General features: G+C 39.0%; 1 protein-coding gene across 3 annotated transcripts in view; it reads right to left on the bottom strand.

The window, feature by feature from the left end:
- RTEL1 (regulator of telomere elongation helicase 1) overlaps positions 1-22,204 on the bottom strand; it is a 51,883-nt gene extending 29,679 nt beyond the window's left edge. For 2 of the 3 annotated variants that reach the window (XM_010569451.1, XM_010569453.1), the window contains exons 1-18: positions 21,927-22,060; positions 21,667-21,784; positions 20,295-20,493; positions 19,831-19,924; positions 18,806-18,887; positions 18,131-18,191; positions 17,808-17,883; positions 17,006-17,090; positions 15,801-15,866; positions 13,812-13,965; positions 13,435-13,473; positions 12,708-12,786; positions 11,907-12,004; positions 10,523-10,578; positions 6,867-6,941; positions 5,884-5,965; positions 1,729-1,861; positions 1,456-1,569 (exon numbers count right to left, since the gene is read on the bottom strand). In XM_010569451.1, coding sequence (XP_010567753.1) covers positions 1,456-1,569; positions 1,729-1,861; positions 5,884-5,965; positions 6,867-6,941; positions 10,523-10,578; positions 11,907-12,004; positions 12,708-12,786; positions 13,435-13,473; positions 13,812-13,965; positions 15,801-15,866; positions 17,006-17,090; positions 17,808-17,883; positions 18,131-18,191; positions 18,806-18,887; positions 19,831-19,924; positions 20,295-20,493; positions 21,667-21,784; positions 21,927-21,931 — 1,616 coding nt within the window. In that variant the 5' untranslated portion in view covers positions 21,932-22,060. Of the gene's footprint in view, positions 1-1,455; positions 1,570-1,728; positions 1,862-5,883; positions 5,966-6,866; positions 6,942-10,522; positions 10,579-11,906; positions 12,005-12,707; positions 12,787-13,434; positions 13,474-13,811; positions 13,966-15,800; positions 15,867-17,005; positions 17,091-17,807; positions 17,884-18,130; positions 18,192-18,805; positions 18,888-19,830; positions 19,925-20,294; positions 20,494-21,666; positions 21,785-21,926; positions 22,061-22,169 lie in introns of those variants that run through there. The other variant, XM_010569452.1, reaches the window with a different exon arrangement.
- Between the last annotated feature and the right edge of the window lie 2,579 nt (positions 22,205-24,783).

Below are 24,783 nucleotides of genomic sequence, written 5' to 3'. Positions count from 1 at the left end.
CCCAGTAAAAGCTCTCTGACATCTATTTTTTAATTTTTCTGTATTGCTGAAAAAGAGTAAGTCAGGCCTGCAGCAGGCTAAATTACAGAATTCTCAGCCAGAGACTTGTCCATAATGTTGAAATTGAAATAGATTTAAGAATGTGCCAACACATAAAAATGTGTGCACTACAGGAAGAAAGTTAAATGGAAGAACATGTGTATCATACACAAGGAACTGATACTCATTTCAAAATACTACAGAAGGATTACATGCCTAAACACAGTACTCGCACTAATGTGATGCCACCCTTCAGTAACTTCAGAGAACTGGCAAGCACAGAACCTTCTGCCATGTGCATCAAAGCATGAAACTGCCTTTTAAAATTATATGCAGAGATGCTAATGAGACTATCATATTGCACAACAGAAGTCAATATACAATGAAATTAAGTTTTGGCCTTCCATGCTGACAGTATATTCTGCTGGGAGAAGAAGCTGCAGCAGAAGCACTGTCTACTCTGAAGAACAGAAAGACACAGGGAAAATGATGGAAGACCAGAGAAAAGCAAGAAAAATAGTGATGAAAAGCTTGACAAATACTTGGATAAATTTTCCTAAAGAAGGCAATGTAGACGTAAAGGAAAGGCTGATCACGGTGACAAGCGTTATAAAAATAGTTGTTGCAAAGGCCAGTCATGTTTCAAATCAATTAAGCTTTCAGCAAGGAAATTTAGGATGGGGCTCCATGTCAGTGAGGGTAGACAGCTCTGTAAGAGACAGAGCAGTGGTACCTGAGCATGATATGAAGGCGTGCAGGGCAGGGGTCTTGCCAGCCAGGGCCCAGACCCACAGTAACAGAGCAAGGCAAGCAGGAAAGACTCAGATGCAGTAGCCAGGCTCAATCACAAGTCCAGATCATCAGGCAAAGTCATGGTGATGGAGAAGGTCCAAGGTCTAAGCCAGGAATGCAACTCAGTAAACCAGGAGCAGGTCCAGTGACAGTAATGAGCATCACAGTCCAGGGATGGTGAGGCAGGACCATAGTGACAGACAGGTCCGAGGTCAAACCGGGAAATCAATCAGTAGGTCAGGGTCAGATCAACAGGGTCCATGGCCAGGTTGGTTTTGATGGAGCTGGAGACAGATAGTCCTATAGCTTGGGCAGTGACTGAAGGCCTATGCCAGACCTTAAGTGGAGCTCCTGGGTGATGGTTGTGGGTGGAGGTCCCAGCTGAGGCTGGTCAGGGCCAACAAGGACATCAGGGCACTGAGTGCACCAATAATTTGATCCCTTCTAGCCCTCCAGTTCTAAATTTTTAACAGTATTGGTTAGAGAGTGTTGTTATTCAGCACAGTGTTTATCCAAGAAAAGAACTACAGAGACCACTTATTTCACTAGCACTGTCCTGTAAGCAGAACCCAAGATGTCAGAACCCAAGACTTCAAAGCAGAATTCTGCATGGAAGTTCATTACCTTCTTTCATAGGTAGAAGTAAGCACAGTTCCATCAGGTCCCTTAGGAATGATCCCAACCCAGAGCTGGTGTTTATCAATAACATGAGGATTCTCCAAGCAAACAGGAAAAGGGCTAAAGAAACACAAAAGTAAGATCCCAGTCATACTCATTATACAATTCCCTAATGGCTAGCAGTTCAGAACACTCAAAAATCCAGAGATAAAATCTAAAATCATGAGAGCAGATTGTGCATTTTCAGTAATGGTACTGTTCACACATCTAGGTACTTACATCTGCATTTCCATTGTAAATGATGAGAGGGGGGAGAGAGTCCCACTAGTAAGGATAATTGTCCTGACACCCTGTCGAACAAGTTCATGCATGCTGTATCCAGGGCTGAAACACCAATAGCTTAAGGTCTTTCCTGTATAAAATAAAGAGAAAACACTAAGAAGCAAGTCTGTAAGTGGAAACATTAGAATATGAATAGCATATAAGCACAATGCATCTGAACTTCTGAAAGTAAAACAGCCAGCATCTGAAACTAAAATTCCAGATGTATGGTATGTTCTGCTTTGGTCCTTCCCAGATTTAATTATTACACCCATTCAAAAATATAGTTTAAAAGGTCATTGCTCCCTCACACCTTAAGTAGATTATACTTTTAATCAGAAGATGGTTATGGAAAAGACAGAGCATCAGATCTTTTTGTCTGCAGGTACAAGGCAGATTGAGCAGATAAAACTACTCAGTCCTCCATCCATTGATTCACTTCCTGCTGTCAAGGACAATGGGAAGGGGAAGCATAGTAGAAGAACTGCAGAATACTGGGATGAAGGACAAACAACTGAAGTTACTAAAAAAGAAAAAAAAAATCTCCAACCCTGCTCTTGCTTGAAGAGAAGAACACCTTCTCCATCAGGAATTTCCAGTGGCTATAAACCTTTCACCTAAACTTTTCATTTTCCCCACAGTCAACTGCCAAACATTTCAACTTCTGCTCAAATCTTCTGAGAGATGTGGATATATAACATGCGTGACACTGAAAATCTAATCTATAAATTTTCAACAGAAAGGATATAAAGAAAAATGGATAGATCACACTAGCCATTTCTTTCATTGCTCAGCTTATAGTTGCGCCATTGCCGGTCTTGCTGAAAACTTAGCACCAGCTTTTCAGAGAGTTTTGCATGATTAGTTTCAGTAAAAAAACCCAACTATCTAGCATCCACATATCACATGCATGTCTTTCAAATGCACACACTTCATTCAAAAAAATATATTTCTGAAAAGGAGCTGACAGTTTCAGGAAATCCCCACTAATATGTGCCCAGTGAGTCACTTACTGCTTAGAATTACAAGAGAACATTTATTATAAAGTAAAGTTTTATCCTTCTGTCTCACTTGGGCAAATCCATCCAGATGACATCCAGATTCTAGAAGAATCACATTCCAAAATTTAGCAAATTCTGTAGCTCTTTAACTCACACTAAGGATTGGTGCAAATTACAGTTAGGATCTGTATATGGACAGGCCAGTAAGTACCTACAGACAAGCACAAAGTCACTTATGTCAGGGGCCTAAGAAATTCCAGCATAAAAGCAAACTGTGCTGATATGGGATGGCCTAGAAGAGATGAACACCAACAACTCACATGTGTCTCGCCAATGCTCAGTTTGAAATATACCTCTCTGTAACCCTGCAGGATGACTGCCGGACACCAGTTGCCCAGTTCTTGGAGAAGCTGGAATTGTAGTACATTTTTAGCCTGGTGTTCTGCAATTATGTCATTAAGCTCAACAGCTTAAATCCATTTTAAAGGTCCCATTCACCAGCAGGAACTGTTGGATGTTAGACAAAGTAGACTTCTGCAGCAGCTTTTTCCATTCCTGGTACAAGGAGCAGCTAATCCACGGAGAAACAGTTTGCTAATAGTTTACAATATGGTTATTTAGAACAAAACAAGAGTAAGAGCATTTTATCTTATTGTAAAACTGCAACAGTTCAATATTGCATTCATAAGTGGCATCTGTGCACAGAACAGATAGCTAGGGCAGTCATCTCATCAGTTATCCCAAGCTATGCCACTTCTCACCAATTAGTTTGTAGAGAATTACACTTGAGTGAATAATTTCCACAAAATCCTTTGAAAACAGCTATTCTTAAAAGTTTTGCATTATTTCTATACTATCTGCTGTACCACTACAGGAAACTGGAGACTTGATCAGTCTTGTCTGGCCTCTTTTAGGTTTGCACATAGTGCAAGTCTCAACAAATTGCTAGTCTGTTGCATAGGTACTTGCAAATACTGTTTTTATTTGAAAAGCAAATATATCAGCAAGTGTCTACTAAGTCACAGAATTCTGTGACTCCTTTTTATGGTTTTTATGTATAAATCCTCCAAATTATGCAATAAACCTGAAGTGTTTCTATTGGCCTTTTCCTGCACACGTATTTAACAAAGTCTACTTAGAATTATTCCTGCAACTTCAAACTCCAATTGAGCAATATCTCAGGAAAACAGTATTTGCAGATTACCAAACAGCATGCCTCTGTTCATAAACAGAACTTACTCCGTGGAACACTGAAGGGGATATTATGTGCAAACCCACTAAATTCCTGGAAACTCATTCTTTGAAAAATGTTACTTCTCTCCCTAAGAAAGGGACTTCTGTGAAACAAATACATTCTCAAGAACATTTAACTGAGTAATTAAGTAGATAGTTATGAGGCAAGGTATTTACAAAGATCCCTGGAGAGTATTAAGAAGGCTTAGGTAAAGGGATCTGCATCTGTCTTCTCTAATCAGAAAATGATTTGTTTTCCACCCAACTGTATTTATTAAAAAACAAATAAAAATATCAGAAAGAATGAATGTTGAAGTCCAACAAAGCCAAGCTTGGTGCTGCTTTATATGAGCCTTAGGATAAGACTTTGATTCAGAAGCCAAGTTTCTTTTCTCCTACATGTTATTTTGAAGCATGGTTATATTGAGGTAGTTCCAGATACCAAGTTTTGCAGAGCATAAGGAACAAAATAGGTGGGAGGAGAAAGACAAGGAGGGGGAGGAATCTCAGCTGAACAAGGACTGAATAGTATAGTTGAGGCTGAAACCATTAAGAAGTGACAACATGCCCTGAAGAACTTAGGAAGTTGCTCAAAAAAAGTCGTATCTCAGAAGGTAACAGTGCCCTGAGGCTGTTACCTGTCATGGCATTTTCTGGCTAAGAAGTCACATTCTCAAGTGTTATTTCACTGGCACATCACATGAACCTTCACTACAGAGCTTCAGAATGAGGCAACCAGTTATAACTCCTCCACTATATATGAGTAATTTCAACAGAGATTAAGAACTTTCATGGAATTTACTTTTATAATACCTTTGGCACACATTTTCAGTATCATACCTATACATGAATCTCCTTCTTGTAAAAGGTAGTTACAGCCTTAGCAACACTAATTTTGTGTTTAACACAACACAGTTACACAGAGAAATATAGCCGACACGAGGATAACAGAACATTTCATAAACCTGAACATCAATCCTGAAAGAGGGTTTCCCGTTCTTGGTCTGAAGATTTTCTCTACACCAATAGAAGCAACCATTCCATAATGGAGATGATTTTCTTTCACTGGAATAATTGCACTAGAAGAACTCCAGCAGTGCACAAAGCAACACTGGTACAAGAATGCTTTATGTTGAGACTGCTTATGTCACCTCCCCTTTAGAAGTAACTATAAAAGTGAAAAGCACCTCCCCAACACATTTTATCTGCAACGGAGCTGTACTTGGAAACATAAAACTGCAAAAGGAACACCGTCAAACAATCCTAGAATTCTTCAAACTTAAAGTCCCAAAGCCTTAAAAATCTACCCTGTTCTAGAGAAAGGGAGCTCTGGGGCAACACTAATGCTCCAAGTCTCTTTATCTTACAGAAGATGACCAAAAAAAAAAACAAAACCCAAACCATTCTACAACCAAACTACACACTGGTTCTCTGCTGAGTGGAGGGGGAAAAAAAAAAAAAAAAAAAAAAAAAGTCTTTCCCAATCCCAGATCTACTGATGGTTTTAACTTGGACCATGGCAACAAAGCATACTAATCATGCACTTAAGGCTTTCCAGCTCTGAGGAACACTACTATGCCATTTGGATTTAAAAAATTTTTTGCATATAGGCAGGTCTGGAGCATGCCTTCGTCAAGTTATTCTGTTCAGCCCTTTATTCCTCAGAGTCGTTTTTAACATCTAAGATAACGTAGGTAGTGTTTCACTCAAAATCCTACAATGGCATTCCAAAATTTGCCAGAGGACTCCCTGTTCACAAATGTGAAATAATGCAGATTGGGATGTCTTCAATTGTTTTCTCTTATTTGAATCAGAAAGGAGCAGCTGAGTAGTTTTCATGCCAGCTTTGTTTGAGCCTCTCCAAGACCAAATCCTGTACCTTGTTTTTTTGCAGATGATGAATTCCAGAGATCTGTCCTTTGTTTCTTCTTCTGATTACTGTTATCCAGATGAATATGTACCTGAAGGGAAATAACAGAAACATTTCTTGAGATGGCTACAGAAATGAACCTGCACTTCATCCCTCAAAAAAGCCAGACCATATTAAGTGTAGTTAATGTAATTAGTGTCACCTTTATAGCGTTACTAAGGTCATATTATTTCCTGTCTGTCTTTCCTATTTTGTTTCCAGTCTTTCATAACGTATCTAACAAGGAGCAAAGAAGTGTACCACCATTTAACCAGCCATTTTGAGTCAGTTTATAGGAGCAGCTTTTCATGGGCTGCCCTGAGCAGGGACAAAGAACCCAATTATTTGGGTATTGTCCACCAGAATAAAACACGCAGACTAGGAAAAAAAAAAAAAGTATTGTGTTAGAAAGACTTGCTTCATTTGGCAACAAAAATAGTATCAAGTCTTAAACTTCATATGAAAGTTACCTTTTATCTAAAACAAAAAGGTCTCTTCCTAAAATTCATTATAGTATCACAGCCCGTAAGTCCCAAACTCTAAATAGATTCTAAGGACTTCGGGAGGGACGTTCAGTGGCTCTCCTGTACTTGCTTGGTAGTAGGCTAAACTTAAGTCAAGAGAACGGTTATTGGAAGAGCACATCAATTCCTGCATAATATGCAGTATCAAAGTTTTCAATAATTCACATTTGCTGCACTTTTCTAATTTCATTTTAGAGTTTCTTTACAAACTAAACTACTGTATAGCACCCATTTTTCCTTGGAACCTACACTAACCACAGTTCCTTTGGTGTTTTATTTGCTTGTTTGTTTCTGGAAGAACTTACATATCCTCCCTGTAACCAACATCATCATTTGCTATACTATCCACATCCTTCTGAGTCTTGGGTACACTAAGCACAGACATTAAATGCCAGCAAGGAAGAACGTAGATCACAAAGCATCCCATACCTTATAATATTTAGATATCGACTGATGTAGCATAAAACCTGTTGTGCCTTCTGGAGAATCAATGTTGAATACTGTCTGGAAAACAGTAAATAAATGGAAAGATTTAACAACTGTTTCCAGCAAAACCCCTAAAGTATCTTTGCACTGAGAAGTATCTCCACAAGTTACTGCTGTGATAACCTTAAATCTATCCCCTTGCTCCTGCTATTAAATACAGAGAATCTTGAATAAATACATTTTTACAGGCAATTCCTGCTAACTACATGGCTTTCTCATTGTTCCAAAAAAAATGCAAGCCAGTATCTAAACGTATTCAAACTATACAAATGACAGTATTATTATTATTCACACTGTTCGTGACTTCTGGCTGTGGATAAACACAAACATACTACACGTTCATGAGATCACAGCGTTACAACTGGGTGTAAAAGAACTTTTTGAATTTCCTTAGTTTAAAATTTCAGCCATAATACCCTATGCTAATAATACTTTGCTTAGAAAAAAAAAAGTTGTAATCATATCTAGTTGTCCATATATTAAATTAAAAGCTTCTATCAACTCTTCTGCATAGACTTATGCTTCTTCCCCTTTCCTGTATGTGATGTCTTATGACTAAGGGTGATGCTTTTTCAAACGTATGGCATTGCAGTGCAACTTCAGTGAAAACAGCTGTGGCTCTCAAGTATTTATAACTTCTGTTAATTTTTCTAAACAAAATTTCTCCAGACATTTAAGAGGAATTATCCAAGCTCATAAGAATATCAGCTAGTTGCAACAAGAAAGATGTTCTCCACCAGTCAAAAAAAAAGTACAATTCCTGCAAATACTAACTTCTGAAAAACAGCCAAAGATAGGGTGTACAAAAGAGATTTTGCTAAGTGTTATTCTAAAAGGAAGAAAAAAGAATTATTATTAACAACAACAAGCTGGTTATAAATTAAGTCTTGACGACAAGGCTCTGCATTTAACCAGTGAAGACTCCGTGACCTAGTCCTACTTGAAAGTATCTCAAGATAACAAACTATCACGTGGCAGATGATTTGCAATAACTGTCCATGTGCATGTCCTCAGCAGCAGCAGCAAAGGGATCTTAGCTTTCAGTGAAAGACCGCTCTTCCAATTCAAATCACCTTTCATCTATCCACAGGCTAGAAGAGCACATACAGACATTTAATTATTCCCCGTCCTGCAGCACACACTAATCTGTGGGCTCCAGTCAGTGGGATCAGGAGACGTGGCTTCTACTTCTGAATCTTCTCATCTCTCAGCTTTGAAATGCTGTGAAATTAATTTAAATTAAGCATACCTCACCTTCCCCACAGAACAGGGACACTCACCTTCCAGTACAAATCATTTTGGTATCAGTGTATGCAAATTGCTACTACTGTATCAGAACATACACATAGGTTTTGTTGAACCACTGCTATAAAAATGAAATAATGCGTATGCCACTGCAAATACACCCTCACAAACATCCATGCATTTGATGAGTTCAGTATCGCAAACCTACCAGGACTGTTCAAAAAAACAGCTAGATAACTTGTCTTTATCATGCAGGTCTGCAAAGTTCGAATACATTTCTTCATTTTTAGTTTTACATGAGGTGTTATTCTGCAGTGTCATTTTGGACATGTATGCTCTCCACCAGCATAACAGGTGCAACATGACTTCATACTACTAGACGTACTACTAGACAAAGCACAGAAAGAAAAATGAATCATCTATAGGAATTACTGTGTTAACTGGAGCTGTCTGTTTTCTCACATGCATCTAATGTTTTTTAAGAAAATTTTAAATTACAAAGATTATACTTTTCTATTAAATTCCAATTCTAGAAGAAGAGGATTCAAAATTAAGCTAAGATAGCAAGTAAATTCTTAGGTGAAAAGCAACAATACTGAACAATTCACATCTCCTCTCTGTAAGATTTTCTACCAGTCAGCAGGAAGACTACCTGAATGTTGTCAGTAGATTTAACCTGAGCAGTGTCATTCAAAATAAATAAATAAAATCCAAGACTCAGGATAGGACTTATAGAGAACATGGCTAAAATAAAATCTAGATTATTTAATCCCTCCTAGTTTACTTAAAAGGGACACTAAAACCTATAAACAGTAATAACCTCAAGTAAAGGGAAATGTAAGTGAGACTGTTATAAATTGTTCAGCAAAAAGGGAAGAACGAAGTACATGGTCAGTACCACATCCAGATAGAAAAGAATTTTATTACAAATCTTCTAAAAAGTGTTCTGGAAATAAGGAAGAATATTGAGGAAAGAAAAAAAGAGTTCATTTGCTGTTGCCAAATGCAGAGCCAGACACAGAAATAATTAACTTTTCAGATTAAATAAATTGCTGTGTTCTTCCTCATTTTTGCTCTTGCATAGACTTTACTCTCCTCCTGCCTGTGTTTCCATTATTTTATCACCTTTTTTTGACACTCCTGTGCTTTCTATAAACATAGATGATACTTGTAAGCAGCACGTTTTCCAGAAGAAAGATCTATGACATCAAGGATTTCTGAAGAAGTCTGGCAGCTAATCTATTAGGCAGGCTACCAGCGAGTAGAACAAAACCAGAGAACTACAAAGAGGCTGAACATTGCCAGCCACAACAGACTTAACATCATGGAATTTCTTGCATCAGTGGCTGCATTACAATTTTTAATACAAAAAAAAAAAAAAAAATTAAAAAAAATCATTAAACCAAGACAGAAAAGCAATGATTAACATACATTAAAATGTCATCATTATTATTGCCCACCTACTAAAGATGGGGGAAAAAGACCTTTTTGATCCAAAGAACTCACAAGCATTTGGGAAGTAAAGGTCTTGTTTCACTGTCAGGAAAACATCTAATTCAACCTGACACTCAGTAACTCAGGCCAAGATGATGCTCTGGAATCACCAAATTCTGGGAATATAGTGAACTTAATCCCAAGTGTCAGCAGATTTTCCAATATGTAACACTATAGCTAAGATGCTATTTTGTTTGAACTTCAAGCTGTCCAAACATTACTCTCTTTTTGAGTACCACTCAAAACTATTAGAGCTTTGGTCAACTTCAGAGGGAAGCCAGAAGTTGAATTTCAGGCCACTGGCCCATTGCACCTTCTAATTTTATGGGGCCCAGGTTTTTCATAATCAATGTTTTGCAAGTGCAAAACAGGGAGAGGACTGACAGCACCATATGGATACCTACAAGTGTCACATTCAGTTCTCGTGGCACTACAAAGATTTTTATTTTACAGATCCCTTAATTTAATAATTAAATAAAAAAAATAGAGTTAAATTATCTTTTGTTTGCTTTTTTTTCCTTAGTCGGTCCTGTTATTTCATGAGAAGGTCTCATATTCCCAAATATTGCTGCTAGAAAGTAAACAGCTCAATAACCCAGCTCCACCTGGTGGAGGCTAAAACCAGACAAATTTAAATCAAGCATCTCCAAAAAGGGACATCAAAACTGTAAAAGAACAGCCTGGTAACAATCAAAGTAGAACATCCCATTAGGCAGCAGCTTTCTCCTCAAAAACCCATAGACTTCCATCACTGCACAAGTGTACATACAATCAAGAATAAAAAAGGATCCAATGTCTTTCCACGTCTTTAAAACGAACTCTTCTATCCTTCAGACATATATAGAAGCAGAATTATTTACCTGGATAATATCTGAGAGCTTATGCAATCCAGACGTATTGACAAATATCCCAGTACCTAGACAGAATAACACATGATTACTTTTACAACACAAGTATACACCCATTTGTATATATCCCTATCTCATCTGAACAGCACAACACACTGCATACAATGACTTGAAAATATAATCTGAAACAAATTATTTCAAGTTTTTCATCATTGTTCAAGATGCAAGGAGAAATGTTAAAACTGGCATTCCAAAGGAAGTTTCATGTCTCTGATGCATTGGGAAGCTGTCATCTGAGACAAATTACATAAACTTCTTAAGGCTCCTCTACATTAAAAATTGGAAAGGAGATAATTAAAACAAAGGTAAGCATGATTAAACTGTTTGGTTACTTTTTCAAAAGCTCATAAAACTAATATTAGTCTCATGAAAAAAAAAGAATAGAGCATTGACTACCCCATTATGCAGAGAGACAAAACTAACCTTTGCTATAGCTATAAATAGCCCTTTACAATCATCTCCAAGCTTCTAGGAAGAAGTAGAAGAGGAGACTATATTTAAAACAGTGACTACAGAGGAGCAGTTAAAAGAACGTTATGAAATACACTGAAGACAAGAATTTGACCACAGAAATGATAAACATATGCGCCTATTAAGCCAGAGTGCAAACAGCCTAAAAGGAGAAAGATGCTGGGGAAAAAAAAAGGAAGGATAGATGTGTTCTCAAAGGATGCACTTGCAGAACTGACAGTCTATACTCTAGTCTCCATGGAGTGGGCTTGCTCTCTTCAATGATTTTTACTGAAAAGTATGCTAGTAAGAACTAAATTTTCTTAGCACATGTAGAAGTTGGAGATTTTTCTTTGCAGAAGGGCAAATTAAGAACAAGATGCTGATAGACAGTAGAGCAGAAGCTTGCTAAATCAAGAAAAAAACCAAACAAACAAACCCCACATTATGTGACTCCCAGCATTCCTGTTTCATAACTCCATGACCAGGGAAGAACTCAAGACACTAAAAACACCATCAGCAAAATGTAAACAAGCTCCAACCCACAATCCTTCTGGTTTTAGAGAAAAATACTGTTGTGGGCAAAAACCCTCTACGTATGCACGTGTATGTACACACATACGTTGGTACACATTCAGGTTTTGACACAAAAGTGGTTCTTAAAACTAGTTCTGTTGCAAGAACAGACATAAAACATGTTTCCCTGCAGAGGATCTTGCAGCAACAATAAAGACACAGGTCCTCAGTGTCAGATTTTAGCTTTTAAAAGCTTTATAATCTAAATTTAAACAAGCCTTTCTCCTCCTCTCCCCAAACAATGCAAACTTCCAGTTACTTATATCAAAGAGAAAAGTCTGAGTGAAACAACTAACAAATTTACACTTACGGCCTGAAAGAAACTGTAAAATCTGCTCTAGTGACTCCAAGAGCGATGATTTGGTCTGGAATGTTATTTGGGCCTCTGCAAACAGATCAAAGATGTAGCTGCAATTTACAAAGAAAAAGCACAAGTGGGTCATCACTGTAAATAATCGTATGGACACAATTACTGTTACTCTTTTATAACAGCAGCAATTTCACCATCTAGTAGCAAAACATGTTCTTGTCTCCATGACAAAGACAAATTTACAGGAATAGAAGTAAGTATTTGGTTATAAAGACAGCAGACAATATCGACATGACAGAAAGCATACTGACTACGTCCTTCACATCTTCCATGATTTCTCTACAGCATACAATACATACTAATTTAGAAACAGATTTGCATGCAAGTTCCATGATTTTTTTACAACATACAATATGCATTAGTTTAGAAATAGACTTACAGAGCTCTGAGGTACCTCAGACCAAATCACTGCAACACTAGTACCTCTGTTTAAATCATGATGCAAAATTGAAAGCAGCACAGTGAGGAGCTTCTTCCAGTTCAGAATACCCGACAGGCATACACACAGCATAGGATTTTCCACTCTTGAAACACTTTAAAAGGGACTTCCACCAGAAATGATTACTACAGAAAGGGGATTTAAGGAAACCCAAACCCCTGAACAAACACTATTCCCAGAAACTAGAATAGTACTATCAATCCTAACAGCTGCTACCAATCCTAACAACTGACCCAGTTTCACCTGGGTCTAGAATCTGCTATACTTTTAACATGTAAACATATTAACAAGAAGAAATTTACCTTCCCTCTTTGGTGACTCCACTATCATTTGGTGGCAGCTCCACTGCATCAATAGCACTTTCTAGCTGAAGAAGAATTTCTTCAAGAGAACCAAGAGGGATAGAAGTTAGGGTTCACAGAAACTCACTTCTGGGACACATCTAAGCCTTTTTTTCAAATGTACTTTATTACAAAGGCTGTTACCAAAGACAGCAACCTAGCTATTTTCTTGATTCTGTAAACAAATCAAAATGATCAAAAACAGTTTCCTAGATATCATCTCTAAATACTCGTATTCAACTTCAAAAACTTTTATGACCTCAATTCTTAGATGAAGCTTAAGTTATCAGCAAAATGTTAAACTCTTCCCTAAGAAAAGGAAAGCTGTTCTTGGAAATGCTTTGTAAACATGAGACATCAAGCCCTTGCTATTAGCTTTATACAGCATTGTGTTCCTACAGCAGAATGATGCAACTAATACAATTCCAGCACACTGACAAGATTAGAAAACAAGGGAATTTCTAGCAAAGAAGAAAGTAATGCATTCATCTGCCAAATATCTCATCTTCTTGGGAAAAAACTGTAACTAAACGTCCCACAAAATTCTCCGGAAAAAAGAGACAACAAACTTCCATGAATTTCTCAGTTATGAGCAACGTCTACAGAAATGCTACGTGAACCTGGTTTATAGTTGTTCAGCTTTTGAAACTGTTTCAACAATTTTCAACAACACAAAAAATAACCTTACTCTTTATCTTTGCTATATCTTCAAGTTCCATGTTCAGTCCTGTTGAAGAAAGGAAAGATTTCAAAGAGGATGTTACATGTCTGTTTCATTCTTATTTTCTTTATGCCTTTTCAGAAGTTATGGGCATGAAGGCTAGAACTGTGTACACAGAAAGACATCTTCTGTACTCCACTCACTGTTCTCTTTCATGATCCCTCGTGTCACATTGGTTTGGCCAAATCTTTCCGTGTTTGTCTGGCAGTGATTACTAATTAACAATAATTTATCTTCTAATGAGAGTAAATTTTCCAGAAACTGTTAGGAAAAGTTATTTCCCAGTTCTTGGTAGTGGCACCCTATAATCCCAGTGAAAGAGTGGTTTGTGGTTGTCAACACACCTGAATTGGCCAACTCCATATTGAATTCAGCATTTATTTCATTCTGTTGAACTACTTTTGCTTGTTCTTCCAGTACGACATTTATAGCATCCATTGCTGAAACCAAATCATAGGGTGTCAAGTCAAAAGAAGATGACTCCTCACACAACTTCTCCTAAAACATCAAAGAATGGAAGCATTACTTGGACTGCTCAATGTGCAATTTGCTCAGGCAATTTCATAGATGATAAAGTCCAGATGACCAGGCTTGATTTGATTTCTGATCTCCAGCTCAGACCAAAGGACAATTTATAAACACCTGAAGATTTCAACTATTACTAGGCATTCTTTTTTTCTGAAATGTAGAAAAGATTTTTGCCTCTTCCACATTATCAACATTCTACCATTCCTATCTAGTAGCAAATCACTGTCATCATTAAGATCCCTTTTGTTTTTAATAGGTGCCACCTCCCCTGTGTTCTTAGTGTTGCTGCTAATTCATTTTTCTTGACATCCTTTTGTTTCTCCCATGCAGTTGCCAAATAGCTTGCTGCCTGACGACAAGTTGTCCAAGTAGAACATTTTTTAGTTAGAGAATCAGTTTGTCCTTCAAAAGAGCTACTTCCTGGTCCCCCTCACACTCTAGGAAATACTCATATCCCTATATTCGCTCATATGAAAAGACGGTCCTTGCCCCTCATGATCTTGCAGAGATGTGGGCATGAAGAAAAAAGGGAAGGGGGGGTCATGAAAAAAGAAAAAAAACCCCAAACCGTAACATGCATATTATTCATATGTAGAATTTGGGCCAAAATGCATGCCAGAACAAATATTATTATAGACAAGGAAGGAAACATACTGACTTCCTATTAAAAAAAACACTCACCAAACTGGTAAGTTTGACAAAACTCTTTATGACCTTGAAAAATAAGTCACATTGTTTTGTCACAAACTTTTCTTTCACAAAAAGAATAATTTTCCCTGAGGAATGAAGAGAAATAGTAAGGACTACTAACCTACACAAAAATTTTACTGCAATACCTATGAAGAAATAAGTTATAAAGAAAAAAATGCTGAACTAGCTCCACGTGTAAACAATCTAATCAGAAAGAAGTCAATTTTATTTCAGAGTAATTACTAAGTTTCAACATATTAACCTAGAACAGACAGTACCACAGGAGAACTACTGCAAAACAAGGAGTTCTAGAATAGCTGTTCTGGTTAATTTCTGCATCAATTAATATTTTTTAAACACTGCAAAGGGAAAAAAACAACAAAACAAAACCCAAACAACTATGACTGGATTTCCACCCATTTTTCAACAGAAAAAAAAAGATGTTCTGATAAAAGGAGCAAATACTGAATGCAACTCTGTGACCATCTCTACTCAAACATAGCACACCCTCCCGCGGCCTGCTTAATGAAAGAACATGCAATCAGAAAATAAACTTTGCAGCTGTTTAGCAGAAATCCCACTGGGAGGCTGTGCATGTGGCAGAAAAAAGGGACATGTTTCAAATGTTCCTTTGCACTTCATTATTTAGGCAAAGGGCTGCAGTTTTGAGCCAGCTAAGAGAAAGATCTCATAATGCAGCATTTTTTTTTTTCTTCTTTTCTCTCTGAGTGAAGACCTGGAAATATTACAAGAGTCATGTTTGCCATCTACTACACTTGGACAACTGATGCAGCTGAGCTTCAAGAATGGATCTTTCATGATTTCTTACATCCTGGACGAGAACTCTCCAAACAAGAAGATGAGTGCCCTCCTAAATTTGGAGACCCACCCTTCAGGAAGAAACTATCGCCTTGTGGAAAATCACAGTAGTGTCAAAGGACTGTTAATTAAACTACAAAGCCTTAACTGTCACAGAAACAAGAAATGTTAATGACAATGAACATTAACAACATATAGCCGAGTATAGATTTTACAGACTGTTTCTAGCAGGGCACGGGTCTGTTCTTCTCTTTGGATGAATTTTGAAAAATGGCAACAGACCAGAAACAACTTACCACATTGTGAGCTTCATCAAGTATTACCACAGTCCCCTTCAAGTCCAAGTTGTGCGCTCTCCGGCTCTAGAGACGAAAAAGAGAACGAGGGAACGGACAAAAAGGCCACAGAGAAATATAGATTTGATTGACTGAGAAATTGGCTCATGAGACAGATTTAGGTTTTCATGTATTTTGAACATTTACTTTTTTTTTACAATACAGCAAGTAATCGCTGTGGCTACCTAATATATAAACCACAGAATCGTTTTCTCTGGAACTGAAGGTGCTAAAATGCATCATGTAAAAGTTTATGGAGGTTACAACTGACATTGTAATAATGAAGAAAACAGATGTACCATACCAGGATGCACAAGTTTATCAGAATTAATTTCAGTCACTATTTTGGCTAACAGGAATGTGGAAGGAGTGGGGTGCAAAGCAGGGGCATTTGCCTTGTTTTTACAAATTTATGCTTGTGTCGTCTTTGCAAGAAGCGGATGCTGTGAAAACACCCCCAACGATACCAGATCGCATAACTTCATTTTACAGTGCTTCTTTGCTTAAGGTGGTCAGAGATTTTTAAAATTTTATTTAATTTATTAAACATTTGGTCTTTCTGCCTTTTGTAGCAGTAGAATGTAATCTGGCTTTTACTATAATTCATTAATTACTCCAAGTTGCATGAAGATATCAGCAAATTTGTTTCCTCAACAGAGTTTTCAAAAGTTTCATTTTCTATCCATGAAATACGGACAACTTATTGCAACAGCTTTTTTCACAAAGTCAGCAATTATTTCCAAGAGAGATGTCCAATCTCTACTGAGAAAGTTTCCTTATTCTAGAAATCATGCAGCTGGCTGCAGAAACAAAAACGTCTCAGAATGCATGCAAAAATACCGCACAGTATGTGACTGAAGATTTGTGTTCAGGAGGTGAATATCACCGAACAACAAGGACATCACGTTCTGTAAAGCTAATTCTATAAAAATACAAGATCTCAAACAAAAAAGAAAAAAGAAAATATTTCTTGACTGTGGGAAAAAACTTTACAGAGAAAAAACATCCTCTATGGTTCTGAATTTGAACTGGGTTTTGATTAGTTTTGAAGTATACCACATAATGCATTCACTTGATATGCATCAGTTCTTCACAGCTTATCCATTAAAAGACAATATAAGATAAATAGAAGAACAATTGCATTTAAAAGCAAAGATATATGTTACCTTTGAGTCTAGTAAATAGTTGTAAGGCATAAAAATAATATCTGCTTGCTGCTTCAGGCTTCGAGAGAGATAATAAGGACAAGCTCTGTTTAAAAAAAAGTAGTACAAACTATAAAGTAATACTTGCAGAAATATTAAGAGTGCTTTCAACATTCATGTACTATGTTTCATAGCCTCAAGGGTTTCTGATCAACTTTTTAAGGAGTTGAAACTGGCATGTTTAATTTTAGGGCAGATGGTTAGCTCCATTCACAGAAGACAAGTAAAAAGAAGTGTAGAAAATAATACCTACCTGTGCAGCTCAACAAAACAAAGAAAAAATAAATTAAAGGAGAAAGAGTGGCATTTATTACTGCATTATCATTTCACCCCTTTAAGCTAGAGGTAAATGCTGCACTAGACTATTTTATCTCAACAAATCAGTCACCTCATCCTCTTACATCTGAAACAAAACTGCAATATCATTTATCATGTCAGATGATATTGGTAGCCTCTACTCAAGTGAGAAATAAAACATTGGTGAGCCTGACTCTGATCTGATTCAGTCTTTACACAAGTAAGGATTGAAAGACATTGCTGTATGATGAAAACTGCAGTAACAGAAGTTAAAGCTTTAGTGTACACATGATTTTGTTGGAAGCTGTCTCTGCAACGTATTTAGCCACTCCACTTTGCTCTCATCATTGTTCTGCTACTTTAGTGTACATCAAGTTCATACCAAGGTATTAATAAAAATAAGCAGAGAAACAGTTTTCACTACTTTCACAAGTAAGGGGGAGGAAGGTCAGAGGGGATCATTCACCTGTGCTTGTTTCCATTTTTAACCAAGTCTTCAATATCCATGATTGAGTCAATCAGTTCCTTCTCTGTACTCTTTTCTGGCAAAAATTACATTAAAACCACAAGCTTAGATAAAGGCATCACACAAAGATTTGTTGTTACCCTGATCATCATGCTCATCCACTTCCTAACATTTCATTCTTGAAAGACATTAACACAGAGCAAAACACACACCCACACACGCATGCACCTGCAGATTCTGCCAACTCTTCCAAACTTCTCTACCTGCCTAGCAAATCTCTCCCTCTCCAAAAAACAGGGCTTTACTTCCACAGCCAAACTCACCTTCCACATTGTTATAGAAATGACAAGCACGAGCCATCACTTTCATTCGGCACATGTAGATCTGTAAAACATAGTATATTTTAGCCAAGAGTTGCACAGCCCATCAAGTACTGAAAAGCGTGTTAAGGTGTGAAGAGCTATTAGTTTTCTGCAACACCAGCTAATGAATAAATGCTAATCACAGTTCAGTTTTAAAATTATGTGTCCCTTTGTCCACCTTACAGGTTAGGCTCTCTTTTATGCAGCACAGAACACTTAGATGCTCAGAGGAAATTTTGTTGTATTTTGCCACTAATACTTTTCAACACAATAATCTTTGATATTACTTGTAAAAAAATAACAGGTAAATCAGTCACTGAAGCACTATTTTGAAATTATTGTTGCTCTTGAAAAACACTTCAGTGGCAGATCAGAAAGTAAATTGCAGCTATTAACTCTCATGTTCTACACAATGACATCCTTCTCTGGATGGAAAACACTACCAGAGACTCAGAATTAAATTTTGCACTCACAAAACTAGAAACTAGAAGTTCCTCGAAACACATTTAGAACTACTGTCTTTCTCTACAGCCTCAAGTATTTAAACAAAGTCAGAGTTAAGAATTAACACACAATACGCCAAAACAAAACACCTCCATGTTCTCACTGCACATGCTTCCAAGGCTCTGTTCTCACCTGCATGTGGTTGCTCTCCTGTCGCTTCACTTCAGGATTGATGCAAAGCTGCTCTCTGGAACCCAAAACACATATCTTCGGTCTGTTCAAACAGAATACACAAAAGTGATGTTAAAAATAAGGCAAGAGAGAAGAACACAGTTGTACATGCCTAGGCTGGGTATAATATATCAAAAGTGAAAGGTTCAGGAGAAATAGATAAGCCCAAAATAAGGGTCAGAATCAGAAACAGTAAGTTTGTCTGCCTGTAACAGCTATATATGTTATTTGACTTTATGGTACTGCATTTCTACTGGTAGCAGTGGGTGGTAATAAGCAGCAGTTTACAGCAGGAGGTAATGAGTAGCAGCTTACATCATCCACTATAAAATCTGGGTTCTGTTATGACAGTTCAGCCCAATAAACTGGGACCTGTCATCTATTACAAGTTACTGCAAGCTGGCTGTGATTTTTAGAGTAAGAACTAATGCACTACAAACATTTGCAATACTTTTTTTCCTATGGCAAGGCTGTATCTTTACAAGAAACTTACAAACAAATGATTACTGCCTGTCCAAAGAGCTTGGTCAACACACTGGCATGTCAACAGCTGAAAACTGTGACAGACATTGGTATAGCAAAACCACAAAGTTCTTCATAGATTTACACCAGCCTAAGGAATTCAGCTTTGTAATGGCTTCCCATTGCCTTACAGAAATGCCCCAGAAAAAAAAAGGAAAAAAAGGAAAAGAAAAAAAAAAAGGAATTTTGGAAGTAAATGTGTGAAGTAAAGAACCAAAACCAGACCAAGATCAGGAGATTCTATAACAAGAAAGGAAGGAGACAAGAGAGGCTGTGAAGTATGAAAAAAAACCAAACCCAACCCAACAAGAAATGCAGGTTTTATACATGCACATTAAGAGAACTACCTTTCAGTGGATATCTGGTTTTTATACATTCATCCACATAAATTCAAACAATAACTAAACTAGATGGGTTTCTCCACCTTTTCTTTGAATAGGAACATTATCCTAAATCATATTTACCTGTAGACTGTGTTCTTTAATTCATTAATGACCTGTGTAAGTTGTGAGTGAGTTCTGGAGGCATAAATTATTTTAGGAATGTCAGTGTAATAAGCTGCCAAATAGAGGAGAAAAAAAAAACAGAAAAACATTATTAGCATGGAAAGAAGAACTAGAGATATTATTAGCCTCCTTTCCCAGCTGGTACTATGGTAACAGTTTGCCCTGTAGAGACAGCAAGAAATTTTGTCATCTAACTATTCACATGCACAAAATGAGCTAAATGAGTTTCTAATGTTCTAAGAAAACATAAAAATACATAAAACAGCTTTAAAATCTATAAAATGGTGAAACCATGCTTCAGCTGCTAAACAATGGCTCCATGACTTTTATAGTTACATAATTATTACAAAAGATAGATAAAAGCAAGTGTTCATTAACATTCCTGTATCACCCCTACTGAGCATAAAAATCACAGTACTTACTTGGGATATCAGCATCTGTGGCAGCATTGCCCCAGGATGACACGGGTCTCTCAGGAAAGAGTTCCACTCCATTCATACGTTGTGCAATTTTGCGGGCTGAGATAGTGTCTTTGAAGTGTTCCCGCCAAGCCAGAGTGGAACACAGCAGGCAGAGGGTCTTTCCTGTGCCTGTAGGACTCTCCAGAATGCCATTTACCTTCTTTATTGAAGAGAAATAAAAGAAAAAGGGAACAAATGAAGAATTTGGAAATTCAGCTAGCAGGTCTTTGTGCAGTACTGCATTTCCTCAGTAAAAAAAAACAATCACTACCTGGTAAACTCTATCATACGACAGAAACACACATATACCTCACATAAAGTTATTATAAACATGTGACCTGCAGGACCCTCTAAACGACTTAGTGAGGCTGAAACTAGAACCCGGAGCCAGCTATTATCCTTTATGCAGCAGAGGAAGTCTTCACTCTTAGAGCAACTAGAGTGCACCACATTTCAGCATAAAATACATGAAAATATTAGAAGTTATTGCAAAAAAACCCAGAAAGTGACTCTTAGATTACAGACTGCTAGTTTTCTTTAGAATTAAGGCTATATCCCACGTCATAGTTTAGGCAGAAAATCTTGCAAGCACTTTTAACACCTCATCCTACTAGATGTTATGATTTTAAAGAGCATAACAACACTACAAGTTGCAGAAAAATGAGCAGCTGCGCTTGCACTGCCATGACAATTTGCGTTCAAGAGTATGAAAAGAATTTATGTATATAATAGGCTTACAACACTTCTAATTTAAAACGAGGAGGTACCAAGCAGGAACCAAGCCATTGCCCAGGACATGGAGGGAGGCTGAGCCATGTGGAAAGCCAAAGTTTCTACCAAAAGTTTGTTTGATCTCTCAGAAGAACGGACCACAGAGATCTTTTAACCAACTCCAGAACGAAGATAACTATTGTAAAAAACATTTTCTTATTTGACATTCATTCAGTAAGATTATCCTAGCATAGATAAAATGTTGAATTACACTAACAGTCCAAGGACTAACAATACAAAACCAAACCCTAGACAGCTAAGGACAAACTGCATGAACACACGGCCTACTTGCTCAGCTTTTCTTCCATTTCCCAACTTAGGGAGAAACATCCTATCTACATTTCTATTGACCGCCACCCACACACTTCTGGGTTTTTAATAACTATATAGTAAAACAAAAATACAAGTAAAAGAAGGTCAGAGAAGATTTGCAAAAGGCAGCGTACGGACAGCAAAAAGCTAACTTGGATTCTGACAACCTCTTTTCAGAGAAGCCCTTTATTAGTTAGAAATAAAACGCAGTAAATGAACCGAAACGCCTCCGGGCAGGGGAGGCACTCACCTTCTGCAGACACTCGAGCACCTTGGCCATGTAGGCTTCCTGGCACTCGTAGGGTTGGAAGGGGAAATCCACCGTGATGCCGTTCAGCGTTATCTTGGGCATGTTTCCCGTCAAGTCCCTGCAACGAACCGCAGGCCCGCCATTTACCCTGCCGCCACGCCGGGAGGGGACCCTACCGCCGGTATCACCACGTAAAGCCACGGACCGGACCGGCGGGGGGTTCATTTGCACGACGAAATACCCAAAGGCCCGGATTTTACCTCATATTTCGGGACGGAACGTTACCAGCGGACCCGCACCGCAGGAAGCTCACGGCCACTTCAGGGCCCGGCCGCGGCGGTGCCGAGGAGCCTGTCCGGGGCCTAGGACCCCCCTCAGCCGCTCCGACCCGCGTTCCCGGGACCCCTCAGCCGCTCGGGCCCGAGTTCCCGGGCCCCCCCCCCCCCAGCCGCTCCGGTGGCGGTTGCCATGACAACGCGAACGGCACGGCGGCAAACCCTCACCTTCCGCTCCGGCCGTTCGGAATCCCCGCGCCTGTATCACGTGGGCCCGCCCCCCTCACGCGCGGTGCGTAACTTCCTGCCGGGCGCTCTCGCGAGAGCTGCGGCGTTGCCATGGGAACGGGGTGGGGAGGTTGCCGGTGGGCCTGGGCCTGGGCCTGGGCCTGGGCCCCTGAGAGGGGCGAGGAGCGAGCGGGGCTGAGGGGGTGGGTCTGGTGCCGTCTCCTGTGAGCTGCTGTGGAGGCCCGAGGGGCCCTGGGCAGGAGGGGACCGAGTCCGAGGGAGTTTGGGCCCTGGAGGGAAGCGGGCCCTGGGCCTGGGAAGAGCCCCCACACACCCCCAACCCCTGTCAGACGGTGGGTGGTTCAGCTGGAGGGTCCCTCAGCCGCTTCTCCCCGCTGTGCCCCGGGGCAGAGACCAAGGTTTGGCCGCGAAGAGGCAGGTGATTGGCTATTTGGTTGCTAAAAGTAGGAAAGCGGCTGCATTTCGAAAGCCTCTCGGCCCTGGTTGGTTCCCCTGGAGCTGTGAGGGCTCCTGGGCCAGGGTCGCCAAGGACTGCCGTTTCTTCCCTTCATTAACAACTCAGGGGAACGTGTGATAAACGATGCCCTCAACCAGAATTTGCCTCCAGTGCACTGCTGTGCTTTTTGCTGCGTATCTGCCGCCCTTCAGTGCCGCTGCATATAGGAGAAAGCAGAATACTACATGACTCTCTGCTGAAATTCTCAGCATTTAAGATAGGAAGGTTTCTGTCTCATTGTGTTGAGCCTTTTAGCTTCTGCTTCAAGAATCGTAATGAATTCTGACAGGTACCTTTTGTTAGGGCTGAATGTGCTGCTCCTTTGTTCCGTGCTTTGCTTCAGCACGATTCTTTCAGCCTTCAGTTCCCTGTCAGTGTGTCCGTGCACATGGCCAGGAACGGCTGCGTCGGCATTTCAGTTGCTCAGGCTGCAGGTTGGTTCCACATGTATGTGATTGTAGTGAATGCCGAACTGCTCTGGGTTGATGGACTGCTTAGTTTGTAAGACTCAAGTGTTTTAATAAATGGATAGGCATGATTTACCTGGATCCCCAAATTTTACAAAACCATATTTTATGCAGCTGTATGAGGAAGAAGGTCAGAAGAAAATATTTTATGTGCATCTCTGTACTTTATTGCTGCCTCTCACGCTGTTAGATGGTTACTGTATAGATGTACGACAGGATGTGGCTTGTTCTGTTGTAACCTTAAAACGCCTTTATTCCTAGCAAGCTGCACAGCTTGTTTTTATCTAGAAGTGTTCTAATATTTAAAGAAAGAAAAATAACTATTAAAAGGAACAGACCTTAATCTTCAGTGTATTAGGTAACCTGTTCTCAAACTTCTGATACATTCTGTGTCTTCCAGGTGTTCGGTTAGGGGACCTTATGGGTGTTGCTGTTTTGGTTGCTAGCCTTTAAACTCCTTGAGCTGAACTTGCCTGGATTGTAAACTGTCTTAACTGTAGTGAAGGGGCTAGAGAGCACTGAATTATCCCTTCGGATCTTCACAGCGCTCCACACAAAATGTAACAACTGATTTTATTCGTGTTTCTGACTGTGAACTCTTTGACTTGATACCAGCCGTGCAAGATTAAGCTGCAAAAGAAAAGACTTTGTAAAGCTTGTAAAATAGAGTGTGGGATAAGGTATTTATAATGGAGAGTAAAGGTTTAAAACTCATCATAAATATATGGAATGCTGTGTCGTTACTATTATTTCCTGTAAATATATCTTTCCTGCATTGAAGAATAATATCAATAGTGTATCAAATCAGATTATTTTAACTTATTTAAGTGATATTGATTGAACCTTCTGAGAGAGAAGAGCTGGAAGGCTACCAAACCCCAAAAGAAGTGTGAGTCAGCAGATGTGCTGGTGTCCAGCGGCAAACATGAGTCAGCACTGGCTGAGGGCTCTTTATCCTTCTGGAGGGTTGTTCCTCTGCACCATTTACCTTACTTGACCAAGGCTGCAGTGCCAGCATTGGCAAGTCTCTCTTCAGCATTGCTACACCAGTTTCTTCTAAAAAAAGAGAACAGAGAAAATAAAATTTTGTAAGTTTAAAGAGAAAAATTTATTTCTTATTAAGGTTGCAAAAGAATTGTGATGTTTTCCTGAAGCTACAGCATCTGTTTATGTCAGGATATAGACATGATAAAGGCAGGCATTGGTGTTACACCTGGATAGTCATTGTGGTGTTTGGCCCCCTAGGATAAACCCTGAGTTCTTACAAGGCAAGAGTTTGGAGAGGAAGGACGAGGGAGAAGAGGAGAGGTTTAAAAAGTTGGTCAGAGCGGCACAGAGGATTATATGAAAGGCCAGTCTCTGTACCTATAACAGCATCTACATGCTACCCAGACAGCAGGAACCAGGGCGTCTCCACTGTTCACTCGTTAGTGGATGGTGAAGGTCTTGAATGAACTATTTTTCATTTGAAGTGGTGCCTTCAAGGAAAAAAAAATGCACAAAAGAAAAATCTTGGAAAAGATAATCCTTAAAACTCTGTGGGGAAGCGGGTGTGTGCGTGACTGAACTGAACTGCAGAGAACCCAGCAAGCAGAAAGCTTGTGCTATACAGAAACACAAAATGAATAAT

Source organism: Haliaeetus leucocephalus, unplaced genomic scaffold (genome assembly GCF_000737465.1).
Source record: "Haliaeetus leucocephalus isolate CR32 unplaced genomic scaffold, Haliaeetus_leucocephalus-4.0 Scaffold273, whole genome shotgun sequence".
NCBI lineage: Eukaryota > Metazoa > Chordata > Aves > Accipitriformes > Accipitridae > Haliaeetus > Haliaeetus leucocephalus.
The sequence above is the reverse complement of the archived record's forward strand: the minus strand, read 5'-3'. Positions and strand labels throughout refer to the sequence as shown.